General features: G+C 44.5%; 2 protein-coding genes across 2 annotated transcripts; one reads left to right on the forward strand and one right to left on the reverse strand.

Moving 5' to 3' along the window:
- Positions 1-60: 60 nt before the first annotated feature.
- Positions 61-7,336, reverse strand: LOC109873628 (ras and Rab interactor 2). Its single transcript, XM_020465264.2, has 11 exons — positions 7,064-7,336; positions 6,897-6,964; positions 5,053-5,247; positions 4,706-4,820; positions 4,520-4,592; positions 4,338-4,429; positions 2,964-4,028; positions 2,528-2,836; positions 2,270-2,401; positions 2,007-2,173; positions 61-451 (listed from the first exon to the last, which is right to left on the reverse strand). Exons 1-10 carry the CDS (start codon positions 7,080-7,082, stop codon positions 2,034-2,036), a joined length of 2,208 nt encoding a protein of 735 aa, XP_020320853.1. The 5' UTR covers positions 7,083-7,336; the 3' UTR covers positions 61-451; positions 2,007-2,033.
- Positions 7,337-7,912: 576 nt separating this feature from the next.
- LOC109874329 (RNA-binding protein 4) lies at positions 7,913-15,971 on the forward strand. Its single transcript, XM_020466190.2, has 4 exons — positions 7,913-8,039; positions 8,678-9,047; positions 9,801-10,698; positions 10,784-15,971. Exons 2-4 carry the CDS (start codon positions 8,690-8,692, stop codon positions 11,067-11,069), a joined length of 1,542 nt encoding a protein of 513 aa, XP_020321779.1. The 5' UTR covers positions 7,913-8,039; positions 8,678-8,689; the 3' UTR covers positions 11,070-15,971.
- Positions 15,972-16,444: the final 473 nt, after the last annotated feature.

A 16,444-nucleotide genomic window follows, 5' to 3' on the forward strand; every position in this document is an offset into this window, starting at 1 on the left:
AAGTTGGACTGGGTTGGCAGGTCTGCAATCTCCATTCAGAAAAAAATTCATTTAAATAGTTGAATAAAGTACAAAGCAATTATTTGTAGCAGTTGAGTGGTTTAAGAACATCGGTCAATAATGTGTGGATACCAAAGTGGACCTCTCAAGGTAATCCCATAAGGTCCACCATCTCCTGTTTGCGAGTCTTGAGTCGATCCTGGTTGGCTTGCTGGTATATGAGGGGTGTCCCACTGCTGCCTTGGCCCTGTAGGTCCTGGATCTGGGCCTGTGTTGGGAGGTCTTTGATCTCCCCCTCAACCCGCCAGTACAGTTTGTACAGTTCTGGGTTGTCCACCCCAAATTTAGCAGCACAGAGCTGGGTCAGGGCCCCCCCACTAACTCCTGCCCTCCACTGCAGGGTTTTCATCCAGCTGTTCTCTCCATCTTGAAACAGAACCCTGACACACCTCTGCAACACAGAATGAAAAGGGATGTACCCAGGAGAACAGTATTAAGTATTCCTTATGGTTGCTTTGGGGTACAGAGATATTCTACTGTGGCATATTATTCCACAGCTGTTATGATGAGTGTGTGTTAATTTCTGTTCAGTATTACTGCTAGATGTGGGATTCTTTACAGTGGGGTTCGGGAACAGGCAGAAATTAGCCTGGAAAGGGGATATTTCAGTTTTTTTGGTTTAAAAAAAGGACAGTAAAGTCTAAAGGAATTAAGCTAAAAATGAGTTTATATTTGAAAATATCCAAAATGAATCTCTTTTTGGGCTTAGTTGTGGTCAATTTGCAGTATACAAATTATAACTGTTCCGCTGACTAAAATCATCCCGTGGCTGAATCTACACTGGAAAAAATATTAACGCACCATGTAAAGTGTTGGTTTCATGAGCTGAATTAAAAGATCCCAGAAATGTTCCATACGCACAAAAAGCTTATTTCTCTCAAATTTTGTGCACAAATTTGTTTACATCCCTTTTAGTGAGCATTTCTCCTTTGCCAATATAATGCTCTACCTGACAGGTGTGGAATATCAAGAAGCTGATTAAACAGAATGGTCATTACGCAGGTGCACCTTGGGTTGGGACAATAAAAGGCCACTCTAAAATGTGCGATTTTGTTGCCAGGGATGACTCAAGTTTTGAGGGAGCGTGCAATTGGAATGCTGACTACAGGAATGTCCCATAAACTGCCTCCAACATTGTTTTAGAAAATGTTGCAGTGCGTAGACCCAACCTCACAACTGCAGACCATGTGTATAGCATCGCGTGGGCGAGCAGTTTTTCTGATGTCAACGTTGTGGACAGAATGCCCCATGGTGGTGGTGGGGTTATGGTATGGGCAGGCATAAACTACGGACAATGAACATAATTGCATTTTATCGATGAAAATTTGAATGCACAGAGATACCGTGACGAGATCCTAAGGCCCAGTGTCATGCCATTCATCTGCTGTCATCACCTCATGTTTCAGCACGGCCCCTTGTACACAGTTCCTGCAAGCTGAAAAATGTCCCAGTTCTTCCATGGCCTGCATATTTACCAGACATATTACCCATTGAGCATGTTTGGGATGCTATGCTACGGTATGACAGCGTGTTCCAGTTCCTGTCAACATCCAGCAACGTTGCACAGCCATTGAAGAGGAGTGGGACAAAATTCCACAGGCCACAATCAACAGCCTGATCAACTCTATGCAAAGGAGATGTGATGCGTTGCGCTGCATGAAGCAAATGGTGATCGCACCAGATACTGACTGGTTTTCTGATCCACGCCTCTACCTTTTTTTTTAAGGTATCTGTGATCAACAGATGCATATCTGTATTCCCAGTCATGTGAAATCCATAGATTAGAGACTAATAAATGTATTTAAATTGACTGATTTCTTTATATGAACTGTAACTCAGTAAAATCTTTGAATTTGTTGCATGTTGCGTTTATATTTTTGTTCAGTATAGTTTCCTACCCCTGCTATACAGTATTGGTGCTAATAAATCAATGAATTGAGCCGTACCAGTTGCTGTCGTAAGTTTTTCTGGCTTTACGCCTGGAGGCTCCGGCGCCGGCTCCAGTCTTTCAAAGAGTCTCTGGCCTCGCGGGTCAGCCCACTGGAGGTTACTACTTCAGGCTTGCTCTGGATCAGGCACAGGCTGGCATACACACTGGTCAGGTAGTACCCACCTGGTACAAGCATTACAAAATGGCTATTTGGCATCGCATACTATTCCAAATATTTTCACATTTAAAGTATAAATACTTCACATTTAAAGCCTTTACCCTCCCCTTTGAGCCATGATGACTCCAGCAGTTCCATCATGTACTCCACCTCCACAGACAGCTCAGGCATGTTACACTGTACGAGGACATAGGACAAGGCTGGCAGGAAGTCATCTGCACCGAACTCCTGGCCTGCTCATGAAGACAAAGCAACCATGTTGACACAAGACATGACAAGACCAACGATGGTAGGGATAGCAGCTGTTGGTTCTGTAATGTTTATTTCTCTATCACATTCACTCAAAGAAAAGCCCTCACCTGAATTGTCCTTCATGGCTTTATAGATGAGCTTGCAGACCTGCAGAAGCAGCACAACCTTGTCAATAGGAGAGTATGCCCGCCTCATGAGAGCTAACTTCTGCAGCACCTTCTCCACATCGGCAGCATCCGGCACTCCCACCCGCACTCCAAAACACTCCAACGGGGTCTTTCCCCTGGCCTTAGCCAGGCTCTCTGCCATGCTTTGGGTGGAGCGGTCTCGCTGATGCAAAGTTTGCAGTGTCCCATCTATCTGTCCTTTCAAAGGTTTCAGCACACAGCGGAACATGGCTTTCTCCAGCACCAGGTCTGCACACAAACAAGCACATTCATAAAATGTCACATGTCATCATCACTAGGGAAACATGCTAGTACAGGTTGTATTTAAAGTGACTGAGCATATTTTGACTGTTCATTTGACTAATGTCTGCTGTACCTTTCTCATCATCATGCACCATGGTCTCAATGGGGGGCTGTAGGTCTCCACAGTCCAGCAGGAAGGTCTTGGCCTGGGAGAGGAAGAGACGGATGCCCTGCAGTAGCTCTATGCCAGATCTCTGGCACTGAGGCTTGATCACCTCGTGCTGCTGCCTGAGGAAGTCCTGCACCAGGACACCAAACGCAGTCCTCTTGTCACGGGACAGGTCCTCCACCAGCCTCGCCACGCGCTTTTCAGGCACAAAGAAAGACACAAAAGCTGCACTAAGCTTGCGCAAGCCTGAGACGGGCTGATGAGCGGGAGAGGTGCATGGGGGTGAGGGGTTACTTGTTCCCTTGGTGAGGAGAGGTCGCTCTGAGTTCTCCTCTGTCTCCTCCAAGCTGCTGAGGGAACTGCTGCTGTCCAGCTCACTCAGGGAGGGAGCATATCTCTGCTCCAGCAAGAGATCCACCTCCTCACTCACCTCCTCCCCCTCACCTCCTTTCTCCTGGCCAAGTCCATGCAGAAGACCTATGGGCACATGGTAGTCATCCTCTTCTGCGGTGGGAGACAGTGTGGGTGTGACCCTGGTCTTTTTCGGAAGAACTGGAAGAACCAAGCATGGCTGCAAGTAGTCTGAGTCCTCCTGGACAGGTGCTGTCCCTCCCTCACCCTCCACTCTGGCCTCCACTGCTCTACTGGCCTGATGGACCTTCTTGCTCTTTTTCTTGGCCAGCAGAGGTGGGGGAGGGGGAGGAGCAAATGGTGGGGAGAAGGGGCTAGAGTTCTCAGTGGAGACACGCACCTTGAGGCTGCGTTTGAACTGGTGGCGGCGTCTGTGCAGTGCAGTCTGGAACTGTAGGAAGAGTGGGTTGATGAAACAGAGAGCCCCTTGGCCTGCTGCCCCACAGTTCAGCTCCCGGGGGCTGCGTGTTTGGATGGAGCAGAACTCTTGAAACAGGGTGGGGCTCTCCTCGGGTGTGGCACAATCCTCAGGGGTGGGGCTAGGGGGCAGCGGTGCCTCCTCCACTGGTGGGGGCCCATTGCGTGGACCTCTGAAGTTCAGCGGGGAGCTCCAGAACTCTGAATGAAAAAGAAGCAAAACTATGTCAGCATTATTCTTCAAGGCTATCCTTGATCAATCAATCAAATGTCCCTTTTCCATCAGCAGTTGTCACAGATAGATACCCAACCTAAAACTCCAAAGAGCAAGGAACGCAGAGGCAGAAGCACAGTGGCTATGAAAAACTCAATAGAAGGCAGAAACCAAGGAAGAAACCTAGAGATGAGTTGTTGAGAAGTTGTGTACAGCACACAATGGCAGCTAGCATTTCAACAATCGCCAAGACCTTGGTGGATCATCAGACCTCTGAGCCACTCTGTGGTACCTACCCACTCCCATGTGGGAGATGGACTCCAGCTGTTTGTGGGATGAAGCCTTGACTATGGCCTCAGGGAGCTCCAGGGGGAAGGGCAACACATCCCTGAAATATACAGCACATACAGTAGGTTTTATAGACAGGTCTGATTGGTCTAAAGGTCCTGAACCTATTCTACTGTGATGTAGAACATACCGGCTAACACAGTAGAAGGCGATGAGCCGGCAGAGGTCAGGGAAACTGATAGCAGCTCTCTCCAAGGAGAAAGCTGTGAATGGAAGGGAAATGGAGATGCAAGGATAAGATCATTAGTAAGACCCTCATCGTTCACTGCAACGGGCTGTAGATGGAACATCTCTGGCTTTCCCTTTCAACACTCACTGGAGTCCAATTCCTGGATGACAAATTGTTTGAAAAAGGAGGGGAGGCAGTCATCTGCAAGCCTGACACACAGCACTTTCTTCTGCGAGGTGTTGGACCTGCGCACTAGAAAGGTCTGCAGAGAGACAGATATATGCAAACTTAGGTTGTGGTTTGTGTGCAGTTTTGTGTCTCACCCACAGGAGGTTGGTGGCACCTTAATTGGGGAGGACAGGCTCGTGGTAATGGCTGGAGTGGAATAAGTGGAATGGTATCAAATACATCAAACAAAATTATGCCATTCCATTTGCTCCATTCTAGCCATTACTATGAGCCATCCTCCCCTCAGCAGCCTCCACTGGTCTCACCCCAGGCGGCTCCCTCTGTAGGATGTGCAGAGCGGTAGCAGAGTTGATGGACAGCTGCAGCCAGACGGGGTGTGTGAGAAGCAGACGGTCCAGCACACTGATGCTCTTCAGGGAGCTACGCTGAAGACAAGCCCGCCTCTCTCCTATCGGCTTCCCTACCGGCTCAGGGAAATCATACACCGGGTCCTCCTGCATCTGGGGAACAGAGACATACAGTATATAGCACGGGTACTATATGGTATCTGTACACCATGTGGTTATGCTTTATGTTGCCACAATGATGCTTCCCATTGAAGGTAAAACACCAGCAAGAGAATACACATTCTTTGAGGTTCTGCTCTTCCGCAGACTAATGCTTCATAATCAGTACCCTTCCTGTTCCGTTCTGGTAACACCAGCATTCATCATGTCATATGTTCTATGTTCCGTGCTGACCACTACTTCTCTGTCCTTTTGGGAAACTCCCAAACCGTATTCCTTCCTCTGAGAGTAATCTGGAGGGTGTATGTCATCAACTGAGTACGACTCACCAGGGTGAGGGTGTTTAGTGTGTGTGGCTCTAGTGTGTGCACATATCCTAAGGATCTGACCCCCAACAGTGAACTTGCTGGGACTGAAGTATAATTTTGTCTTAGCTTTTTAAACCCTTTGAATAGGAGAAGGTGTGGCTATATTTTGACAGAGGTAGTTATGTGCACAGGCTGTTATCACCTCCAACTTCCTTCCAGGGATTGGCTGCTGCTGTATATATGCCCCTGAGCCTAAAACACCATTCTAGAGAAGAGGTGGATGTAGGGCTGGCTGCCCAAGTCTCCATAGAAGCCTGGCAAGTTTAGACTTGGTGAGACTTGGTGAAAACACTCTCCAAACCTACAGAGAAGTGTGTGAAAATGCTAATCTAACCCAGCAAACAATTGAGAGGTACAGATCTAAAATTTAAACCAGTAGCTTAAATGAGTATTCATATGTTTAATGCAATAAAACATGTCCAGAATGAATAGCCTATTCTGAAGCCTGCTATTGAACCTCATAAGACTGATCCAATGAGACAATTGTATAACTGACAAAAAAACAACTGACCTGCCAGGATCTGAATATACAGTATCACTAGAATAACATGAAGGTGTAATGAATGACCTGCCAGGATCTGAAAATACAGTATCACTAGAATAACATGAAGGTGTAATGACCTGCCAGGATCTGAATATACAGTATCACTAGAATAACATGAAGGTGTAATGACCTGCCAGGATCTGAATATACAGTATCACTAGAATAACATGAAGGTGTAATGAATGACCTGCCAGGATCTGAAAATACAGTATCACTAGAATAACATGAAGGTGTAATGACCTGCCAGGATCTGAATATACAGTATCACTAGAATAACATGAAGGTGTAATGACCTGCCAGGATCTGAATATACAGTATCACTAGAATAACATGAAGGTGTAATGACCTGCCAGGATCTGAATATACAGTATCACTAGAATAACATGAAGGTGTAATGAAGGACCTGCCAGGACCTGAATATACAGTATCACTAGAATAACATGAAGGTGTAGTGCCAAACGAGTAGTTTAAAATGAGTTAATTAATGGCGTTATACAGCTCTTATGCTGTGGAACCAGCTCGACCAACTAATGTGTGTATAGTACAGCAATTTCATGTAACGATATATATATATATATATATATATATATATATATATATATTGTAATAACTGACCATGATATCAAAGGGTACTTCATTCAGTAAATTGAAAAAATGTATTTTATTTTATTTGTATAAATAATAACATTACAGCATCCTATTTGTGGACATGGTATGGACTTCCAACATACCTTGCGTGCTGCTCGGTCTGTACCACTCTGTGCGCGGCACTTCCTTGATCTGCGGTCTTCTTGCATACCTTCAGTTAATGAGTGCCAGGTCTCGTGATTTCACTAATCATACAAATATTCGCAACTGTTGTTTTACACTTTCAAATAAATGACATGACATAATTTACCTCCATCTCCCGATCCCATGTCGTCCTTAAAATGTGACAGAGATTATTCTAAATAGCCTACTGTAAATCCAATCGGTCCCTGAATTTCCAAATGCCATTGAAACTTCAAAAGTGTAGAGAATGTAATAGTCCTAGATCTGTGGATACGCCATGATGTCTGTCTGGGACTCTCCAGTCTCTGTGAAGCTGTAGTTCAGAAGTTCCTGGCACTCCTCTGCTGTCTTCCGTATATTTTTCATTCACACTTGGGAGAGAAACAAACCTGAACCAAGGTTAAATACGCCTGCGCCCGTCACCACGTTGCGGAAATTCAATTGAAACAGTATTTTCAAAGGGAAATTCGCCTCTTAAACACAATTACAATGCATTCCCTGAATACAGTATTTTTAATGGGAAATTCGCCTCTAAAAAACAATTACAATCTATCTGTATCCTGTACTTTGTGATGGAGGGCTAGACAATTCATCTGCATCAATTATTTTTAAACTTCCGAGTGGTCACCACCAATTGCAACCAAATTAGGTTGCAATTATTAACATATTTTACAGACATACACAGCCTATTTATTGAAATGTAAATGTCTGTTTAATTTGATACTTTAGAGAAAAGTATTGACATCATTTACCAGGCAAATGCAACAACAATAAGTAATGGTTGAAAGCATAACATTAGGAATTCGAATACAAGGATCACTATGGTTGTAACACTCATGTCTGGGGCTTTGGGAGCGAGACCCAGGCGCTTTGCTGCAACAACATTACACGTCTGCTGGAGTGATAAGCAAAACTCACTTCACTCAAACAACAGGGTCATTTACATCGTAGAAAACTATTGTAGCCGACATTGTGTAATACGCCTGCCATGAACGTTTACATGTAACCAGACTTCTGCTCTAGTGATTTGTTGAAAATATCATACGTCACTCTCTCAAAGATCGGAACCGGAGGTGGTCATTGGAAATATTGCACCACGTTAGGTAAGATGGATGCACAGTGTGCTTATTTTTTGTATGTGTAAACTTGAGTAATATTTGTTTAACTCGGCAACTTTTATGAATGCACAATGTGATATAAAAATGTGCATAATGCTCTAAATAGTTGCAAATAGATGTAATTAGTTAAACTGCTTCTAAACATTATTTTTCAACACCGCAAAATGGCTAGTTTAGCTAGTCAGTAAGCTAACTCTAATCCGCGCCGAATTGATCATTTAGCTAACCAGCTAGCGAGCCAGGATAAATCGGATCACACCTCGACCAACTAATGTGTGTATAGTACAGCAATTTCATGTAACGATATGAGCATCTCGTGTTTCCCGATCGGGTGTTGCAAAGCATCACCGAATTGATGCCACCTCGACTCGAGAAGGGAGGGGGAAACTAACGTTAGCTTGCTAGCTAGGTTTTCTAATGTTGACTATGGACTAGTTTTAGCTTTATGCGTTAAACTATTGTTAGTTACTTGTCACGTTTTATTAAACTACTATATTCATGATTTGCCTATAGTGGTTGCATGCGGTTTTTCTTAAGACGTCCCTTAATAACAGTTATGTCATCAGCTAAAATATAAACTAAAATTAGCTAGCTAGGTCACTGACACCCTGCTCCTTCCCCAGGTGTACCCAACCATGGAGTCAACGGATAAGAACGAAGCTATAAAGCTCTTTGTGGGGAACCTGGCTTTGGACACCTCTCAGGAGGACCTGACACAGCTCTTTGGGCCATATGGACAGGTGGTCACCTGCAGTGTACTCCGGCAGTTTGCCTTCATCCATCTCCAAGGAGATGGTGCTGCTGATCTAGCCATAAGGGAACTGAATGGACGGGAGTTCCGTGGCCGCAACCTGGTGGTTGAAGAGTCCCGCGGAAGGCCCATGCATTCCACCAAGGTCTTTGTGGGGAATCTCAGTGCCATGTGTTCTGCTGAGGACCTGCAAGAGCTCTTTCAGACTTTTGGGAAAGTTCTGGAGTGTGATAAGGTCAAAGGTTAGTCTCTACCCTCCCATCCACTTGTCAAAAGATTTTTAAGCAAATACTGGTATTCAAATTATACTGATAGGGGTATTTTCATCAAATTGGTCTGTTGAGGATACAAAACTGTGTGTAATGACATCATGCACTTTGTTCTGTATCTTAACTCTGTCAATGGTTTTGTCACAAACTCTTGGGATAAACAGTAAATTTGTCCATGGTGGTCTTGGAACATGCACTATAGCTCGTAGATACAACACACAGGGTACATGAGATTATGGCTAAGAGGAAGATCATTTTTATTGGTCAATTAAATGTAATCGACAGCCAATCACTGATAACTTTGTCACCAGCATCCAAATTAAGACCTTTTGAAATGTATTGGAAATAAGCATCAAGCTCATCAGGTTCATCATAACTTATTTTATCTGTTAATAAACTGCGTTTTTTTCACCTCGTCGTAGGAGGACCGCACAACATAGCATGAGTGCAAATTTACTTCCATATGATGGTTATTCTAGCAACAACTATGCAAAAAAAGCATATCCACCACAGTTTATCACATTATATTTCACCATAAAATTGTTTTTATACAATCCTGTCGAACGTGTTTTGTCAACATTTAGGAAAGTTAAGACAATTTTTGTTTCCATCAGGCCTATGGTGAGTTTTATCAAACCTGTACTTTTACTCATCAGAATGGATGGTAAACATGGTTAGTGGTTACTTCATTAGCTGACTGTCTTATCATCCTGTGCTTGGTTACAGCGAGGCTCTCCTCCTCTGCGGGGTATGCCTTTGTACACATGGAGCGGAAGGAGGATGCAGTGCAGGCTATTGAGGCTCTCCATGGGACCACCTTCAAAGGCCGACCGCTCTCTGTGGAGCTCTCCAATGTGCAGCCCAGTAATCCCACCACGACTACAGCAAAGGCCCCCATCATGAGTCACTATGCCACTGAAAGCCCCTCCATCAACCCTCATATGGAGCACCACCAGAGTCAGGCTGCTGTACTGGCTGCTGCCGTTGCTGCAGCTGCAGGTCTGCCTCTTCAGGTGCAGCAGAGCTTGCACAACTCTGTCTACAACACAACGAGCTTTGATCCCACATACGCTGCGCTAAAGGGCATGACGGCAGCCAGTGCCACAGATGGTACTCCAGTGAGCCCTGCGGTCTACGGTGCCCTCGCCAGCCAGGTGTACGGCTCTGTAGCGGATCAGGTATACGACTCTATAGCCAACCAGGCCGCCAGCTATCAGAATTCAGCCACATCGGACGCAGAAGGCTACAGTAACCAGTACGACCCCACAGCTGGAGAGGCACCGTCAGCCCAGGCTGCTGTCAACCCGGCCTATGGTGGAGCCTCGGCCCTCTACAACGCCAGCTCAGCCTATGGCTCCATGGGGGGTGCAGAACCCACTGCCCAGGCCATCTTTGAGGCAGCACGGGCCCGCTTCTTCCAGCAGGGCCAGCAGGTTCTAGCGGAGCAGCAGATGGGGACTAAGTCAGGGGACAGGGACCGCAGCCCAGTACGCCGCTCCACCCCACTGCTGCCTGACCCTGTGCCCCAGCCCTTCCCACAGCCACGCCCCAAACGCCGCGCCCTCCTCCCAACGCCACCCGGCCGACCAGAGGACCCTGCTGCTGATAGAGACCCCATTGCCAGGTACATGATGCACCTTTGGGGCAGTTTTAGTTATTTTGAAGCAGATCAAACGTGTTCAACAGGCTTTCTCTTTTCTTATCTTCAGATGCTATGCAGAGTACTATCAGCAGGTCCAGCAGTACCAACAGTACCAGCAGTACCAACAACAGTACCAGCAGTACCAATATGGCTACCCTCCTCCAGCCCCGACCCAGATGCCCCCCACAATGCCCAACTACCAGATGCCCATGCAGGCCCCGCCCCCGACGGAGGCCCACAACCTGGAAGCGCCTGCTACCTACGCCCCAGCTAGAGCGTATGATCCGCCTCCATCACACAAGGAGCCCCTCCTCCGCCGCCCTGACTACTCCCACATGCCAGAGCACCGATAACCCTTTACATTGCAGTGTGAATGTGTGTGTGTGTGAATGTGTGGGTTTTGAGGGATGTAGTTGTGGTCCAAATGTGCATCACTGCAAGTTTGCCCATTTATAATTCCCCTGTTTTGCATCTTCTCTTTTCTAAACACAATTCTGACTACCGGTAGTTGATTTTTCACTTTATAGTATGCCTGGTTTTGCTTTGATAGTAACGCTGCCCCATAATGCAGTAATCTATATTGTGAAGTCGTTATGGTTTTAAGGAAGTGTATGGTTGTGATGCGTACTGGGGGCTCTGTAATGACAGCTCTTCCTTACACATCCCCGTCCCATAATCTGTCAAATATGCGAGAATATGAATCCATACCAGAGGAGTGCCTTGTTAAAAGCCTAGTTGAAATATATTGTGTAAAATAAATGTGTATATTTTTGAGCGATGAAGGAAGCACCCAAATCGATCCATACATTTTTTAAATCAGAGCCTTGCCTCTGTCCTCAAGGTGACTTTAGCTCATCCAAATTAGCCATTAGTTCACATACACTATATGTCCAAAAGTATATGGACAGCCCTTCAAATTAGTGGAGTCAGCTATTTTAGCCACACCCGTTGTGGACAGGTGTATAAAATAGCTCACACAATGGCTCAGTCGCGAAGTGGTAGTCAACGCAAGCTCACAGAATAGGACCGCCGAGTGCTGAAGCGCGTAAAAAATCATCTGTCCACCTCTGTTTGGTTTAAACCCACTACCAAGTTCCAAACTGCCTCAGGAAGCAACGTCAGCACAATAACTGTTTCTTCAGGAGCTTCATGAAATGGGTTTCCATGGCCGAGCAGCCGCACGCAAACATAAGATCACCATGTGCAATTCCAAGCGTTGGCTTGAGTGGTGTAAAGCCTCACCGCCATTGGACTCTGGAGCAGTGGAAACACGTCCAGATGATGAATCAGGCTTCACCATCTGGCAGTCCGACGGACAAATCTGGGTTTGGCGGATGCCAGGGGAACGCTACTTGCTCAAATGGTAGAGGAGGAATAATAGTCTGGGGATGTTTTTCATGGTTCCGGCTAGGTCCCTTATTTCCAGTGACATCTTAAAGCTACAGCATACAATGACATTCTAGATTATTCTGTGCTTCCAACTTTTGTGGCAAAAGTTTAGGGAAGGCCTTGGCCTAATCGCCCAACATCAGTGCCCGACCTCACTAATGTCTTGTGGCTGAATAGAAGCAACATCTACTGGAAATCCTTCCCAGAAGAGTGGAGGCTGTTATAGCAGCAAAGGGGGGACCAACTCCATATTAATACCCATGATTTTGGGTATCCACATACTTTTGGCCATGAAGTGTATATAGTTTAGAGCTTTATCTTTCCATTGGCCAGATTTTGTTTTTTAAATTTATATTGCCTTCATCGAAGACCTTGATATGAAAAGTCACTGTTCCAATATGTTCCAGCGTATGTAGATCTTTGGTTAATAAAATGGTTAAAAGTTTTAGAGCTTGTGTTTAGGAAGAAAAATGGAAAGCAAGGGGCCAAGTATCTTTACATGTAGGCTAATTTGGACATGAGGACCAGTGTGACTGTATGTGTGGACACTTGTGAACATTCTAGGGGATCAATTTAAGCATGATGCCTTCACTTTTTATAACAATCACAGGAATACACATTCACACCTCAGTCATGAAACTTTCTCTCCATAATGTCTGGGGCTTTGGGAGCGAGACCCAGGCGCTTTGCTGCAACAACATTACACGTCTGCTGGAGTCATAAGCAAAACTCACTTTTCTCTGGCCTCTGGGAATGTAGTCCTTCCCCACGTCTCACACGACCTCCCGTTGGAACTGATCAGATAGAAATCCAATCTAGCAAACCACTTTAAGATTAGAAAGGCTAGCTTTAAACTCGCATTTTCTGGGGAACTCGTTTTTTTATTTGCAGACAGTGATGCATGAATGCTTTCTATTATTATACCATGAATACTAGCCTAGTGACTTAACTGGTTTCACCTCTGTTTGGTTTAAATGGAAATGTGGAAAGCCCTGCTGGTGGCAAGTGCATGCAGAGGGCCTCCTTTAAGCATGCCTTTCAGGATCTGAGGGTAATCAACTGCCATTTTGGGCCTCACCTTTTCTCCAAAGGACAAAAACTAGTGGGCTTTTGACACACAGTACATTGTGTGGTTTGACCTTGTACAGGACAAACATTTTCCTTTTCTTTGTTTTCTTTTGGTTGAAGTGAACTTCCTGTGCGATCCTGATCATAATATTCTGTGAGAGTATTTACTTCAATTGGACCATCAAATTAATGAATTGTCTTAAATGGAGCCATTAGGCTGTCCAGGTTTGATGGAAACGTATTGGTTTCTATTATTCAGTATGTAACCTATTGAAACCTTAAGCCTCAAGCTTAAGTAATAAAAGTAGGAGTGACTTGGTTTGAGAATAAAACAACATGCGGCTGTATTTTTTTATAATTTAAAATAGGAAATGTTTTCCCTATCGGGTTAATTATTAGACATGCGATTAAACATGATATTAAATCGTTTCCATGTTTTTTTTCCAAAGGATTTACTAATTATTTCAACCTTTCACGTCTGAAGGGAAACACTTTAAACAAAGATTATCCCATTCCTGTGAACTATGACAAGATCATTTCAAACAGTTCTCAATTGGGCTCTATCACTTGGTCTCAGCCTAGCTCTTCATTACACCTACCTCAGAACATGCCACAAACCTCATGGCGATGTTTGTTAGTTTGTCGCCGTGGGTGTCAGAAGATCAGTTGAAGGCAATCATATCATTAGAATGAGAAATGTTTGTTGCCTTGCTGCGTCACAGTATTTGGATGTAGAAGTGAGCTGTAGACTACAGTTGGTTATGGATTGGTTTTAATTTCTGATAGGAAAAATTTAAATCGTTATCTCATTCTTTCTGGTTACCATGATAACATGCACCTGCTTATTGCACGTAAATTCGTTGATATGGCTTTCTGTGATGTTTTAAAACTGTAGTGCATGACATTGTTACTGTTATTGCTCTTCCAGCTACGTTTTCCCTTCTCGCTAATTATTACAGCTAAAATGGCTCCTGGGTCCCTGGACGCCATGTTGTGTGTGACGGGGGAAGAAAATTAGTCGCGCAATGCCGTGGACGCAGTCCCCACAAAGGTAAAGCCCTCTGCCCCCGACCACGCCTGCACTTCGACCATACACTTCCCTCATTGACCCCACTCCTCCTTCACGAGGCACGCCATTTTATTATTTATTTGAGGTCTGTGATGCTGGAAGCCCAACAAACTATCACAAGACAACTAGTTTACAAGAACCCAGGGCCTGAATGTCTGGGCTTGTCCAATGGGTTAGTGAGGCCACACTCCCCTCATTGTAGTTGTAGTACTGCTACTAGTATGGTTGATAAGGGTAATCCCCACAGGGCACATACACTATTGAGCCTTTTGCAGACCCAACTGATCTGGGTTGACGCTAGATGTGCCTGTAAAATAGTCCAGTCATGGCTCTATCTGAGGCCATCTTCCTTTCCGAAATTAGACGACCCCCATCAACAGTAGTCATGGATTTTTCTTATTTTCTTTGATTCTATTGATGTTTTTAAAGGAATAATTTTGCCAAATTGAAATGAATCACACTGTATATTGTCATTAAATGAATCTTCAATTAATCACAGAAATGGGTTTTAAACCTGTACTCAAAACAGATTTAAGAAACTTAAGTTATTGTAATTAAGGGTGGTCAGATTGGGGAATGCTGGAGTTGTTGCGTATGCTTGTGTTGTGGCATATTTTTCTGAGGTATTTCCAGTGAGACAAGATGTGCATTCACGCTCAAAACTGAGGCGTTCCAGCTGTGCTTTGAACGGCTAAGGACGCAGTGGTACGCAAAAGGCCAGATGAACGGAGGGAGGGAGGTAGGGCTATCGACCTCTGTCCCACGCATGCTGGGTGAGTAACCAATGCACCACTGCCCCGCTCAAATTCACCTACCCCCCCCCCCCCCCCCCTTCAATCTGCAGCACAACGCCCAAACCCTCTCACTCTGATCCCATAACCAGTATATCTACAGGCCTACAACACCGTCACCTCGAGAACATTCCACAGCTGCGTTAGCTTAGAAGATATGGATGTCAAGAGGACAACATTCAGTATTCTACGTTCCCTGTCTAGTTTACGTAAATTGTACATATCCTAATCACCCTGTTAAATTGTCTGATTACAATTATTTTCCAACATTGATTGGGAACCTTAATGTAATCATGTGGTTGACTTAAGATATATTAGGCTGTTTTTGCACAGGCAGCCCAATTTGGATCTTTTGCCAATAATTGGGCAGAAGATCAGAATTGGGCTGCCTGTGTAAATGCAGCCAAACACCAAAATTCCACCATATTGTTTTTGTTAAGTTTGTATTGCTGTGTTTATTGAGGACTTCAGTGGCCTCCCTCAATGAATGAGAGCTGGACTATATCGGCCTACGATACACCGTGCACAGTTTCAATCAAAGTCCCCTTACCTATCTGTCACGTTATAGTTTCGAATTGGCACTAATCATATCACTACTAAACAGTTTTTCTTCCAGTTTCCCAATCTTTTGTCCATTGGAATTCCTGACATTTTTACAGAGACTTGTTTGAACGCATGTGGATTAGGACTGAAAACTATATGTAAGACCAAGCTTTATGAGAAATCAGGGAAAATACTGTACATCTGTAGATTACTGTTATTTGTCCATTACAGAAAATTAAAGACAGGTTGCTGATTGCAGAACCATTTATTGAAAGATATAGAAATGGATCACCTGATTCTTAATTGAGAATTTGTTTTAATTTGTAGCTGTCAAATTCATTTCAATGAAGACACATTGTTCTTTGTAAGTCTCAATAAATGACATTGAAACAACTCATTTGTTTTGAAGAGGCTACTTTTTTTATGGGCATGAAGGGACATGTTTACTGAACTAAGAACTATGACACAATGCTCTGCATTATGTGAATGTGGAATAAAGCCTTTCACATTGATTTTGATCATTTCTCACATATCCTGAACCTGCAACCTCTGGTTAGTGGCAGTGCCCACCAAGACCTGTCACAAATGGCTGGCTACATATCAAGGACTTGATTGGAATGAATATCTTACACATGTTTGTTTGTTTGACCCATATTGATTTGTAGATGAGAACTCTTGCAGGCTAGATCGATGCATCTGCAAGAGGCATACATGCATATCCACTAGTTCTGCCTAGTCTTTTTAGTGTCACTCATAGCCCCAGGTCAAGCCAGTCATATGTAACAAGATGCTGTTACGTGTGTCTGCTTTGACCAGGGGTTTGAGTGCGGTCTACTTCGTGCGGCGGGTGCACCAGTGTTCCTACAAT

Source organism: Oncorhynchus kisutch, linkage group LG29, assembly GCF_002021735.2.
Source record: "Oncorhynchus kisutch isolate 150728-3 linkage group LG29, Okis_V2, whole genome shotgun sequence".
Lineage (NCBI taxonomy): Eukaryota > Metazoa > Chordata > Actinopteri > Salmoniformes > Salmonidae > Oncorhynchus > Oncorhynchus kisutch.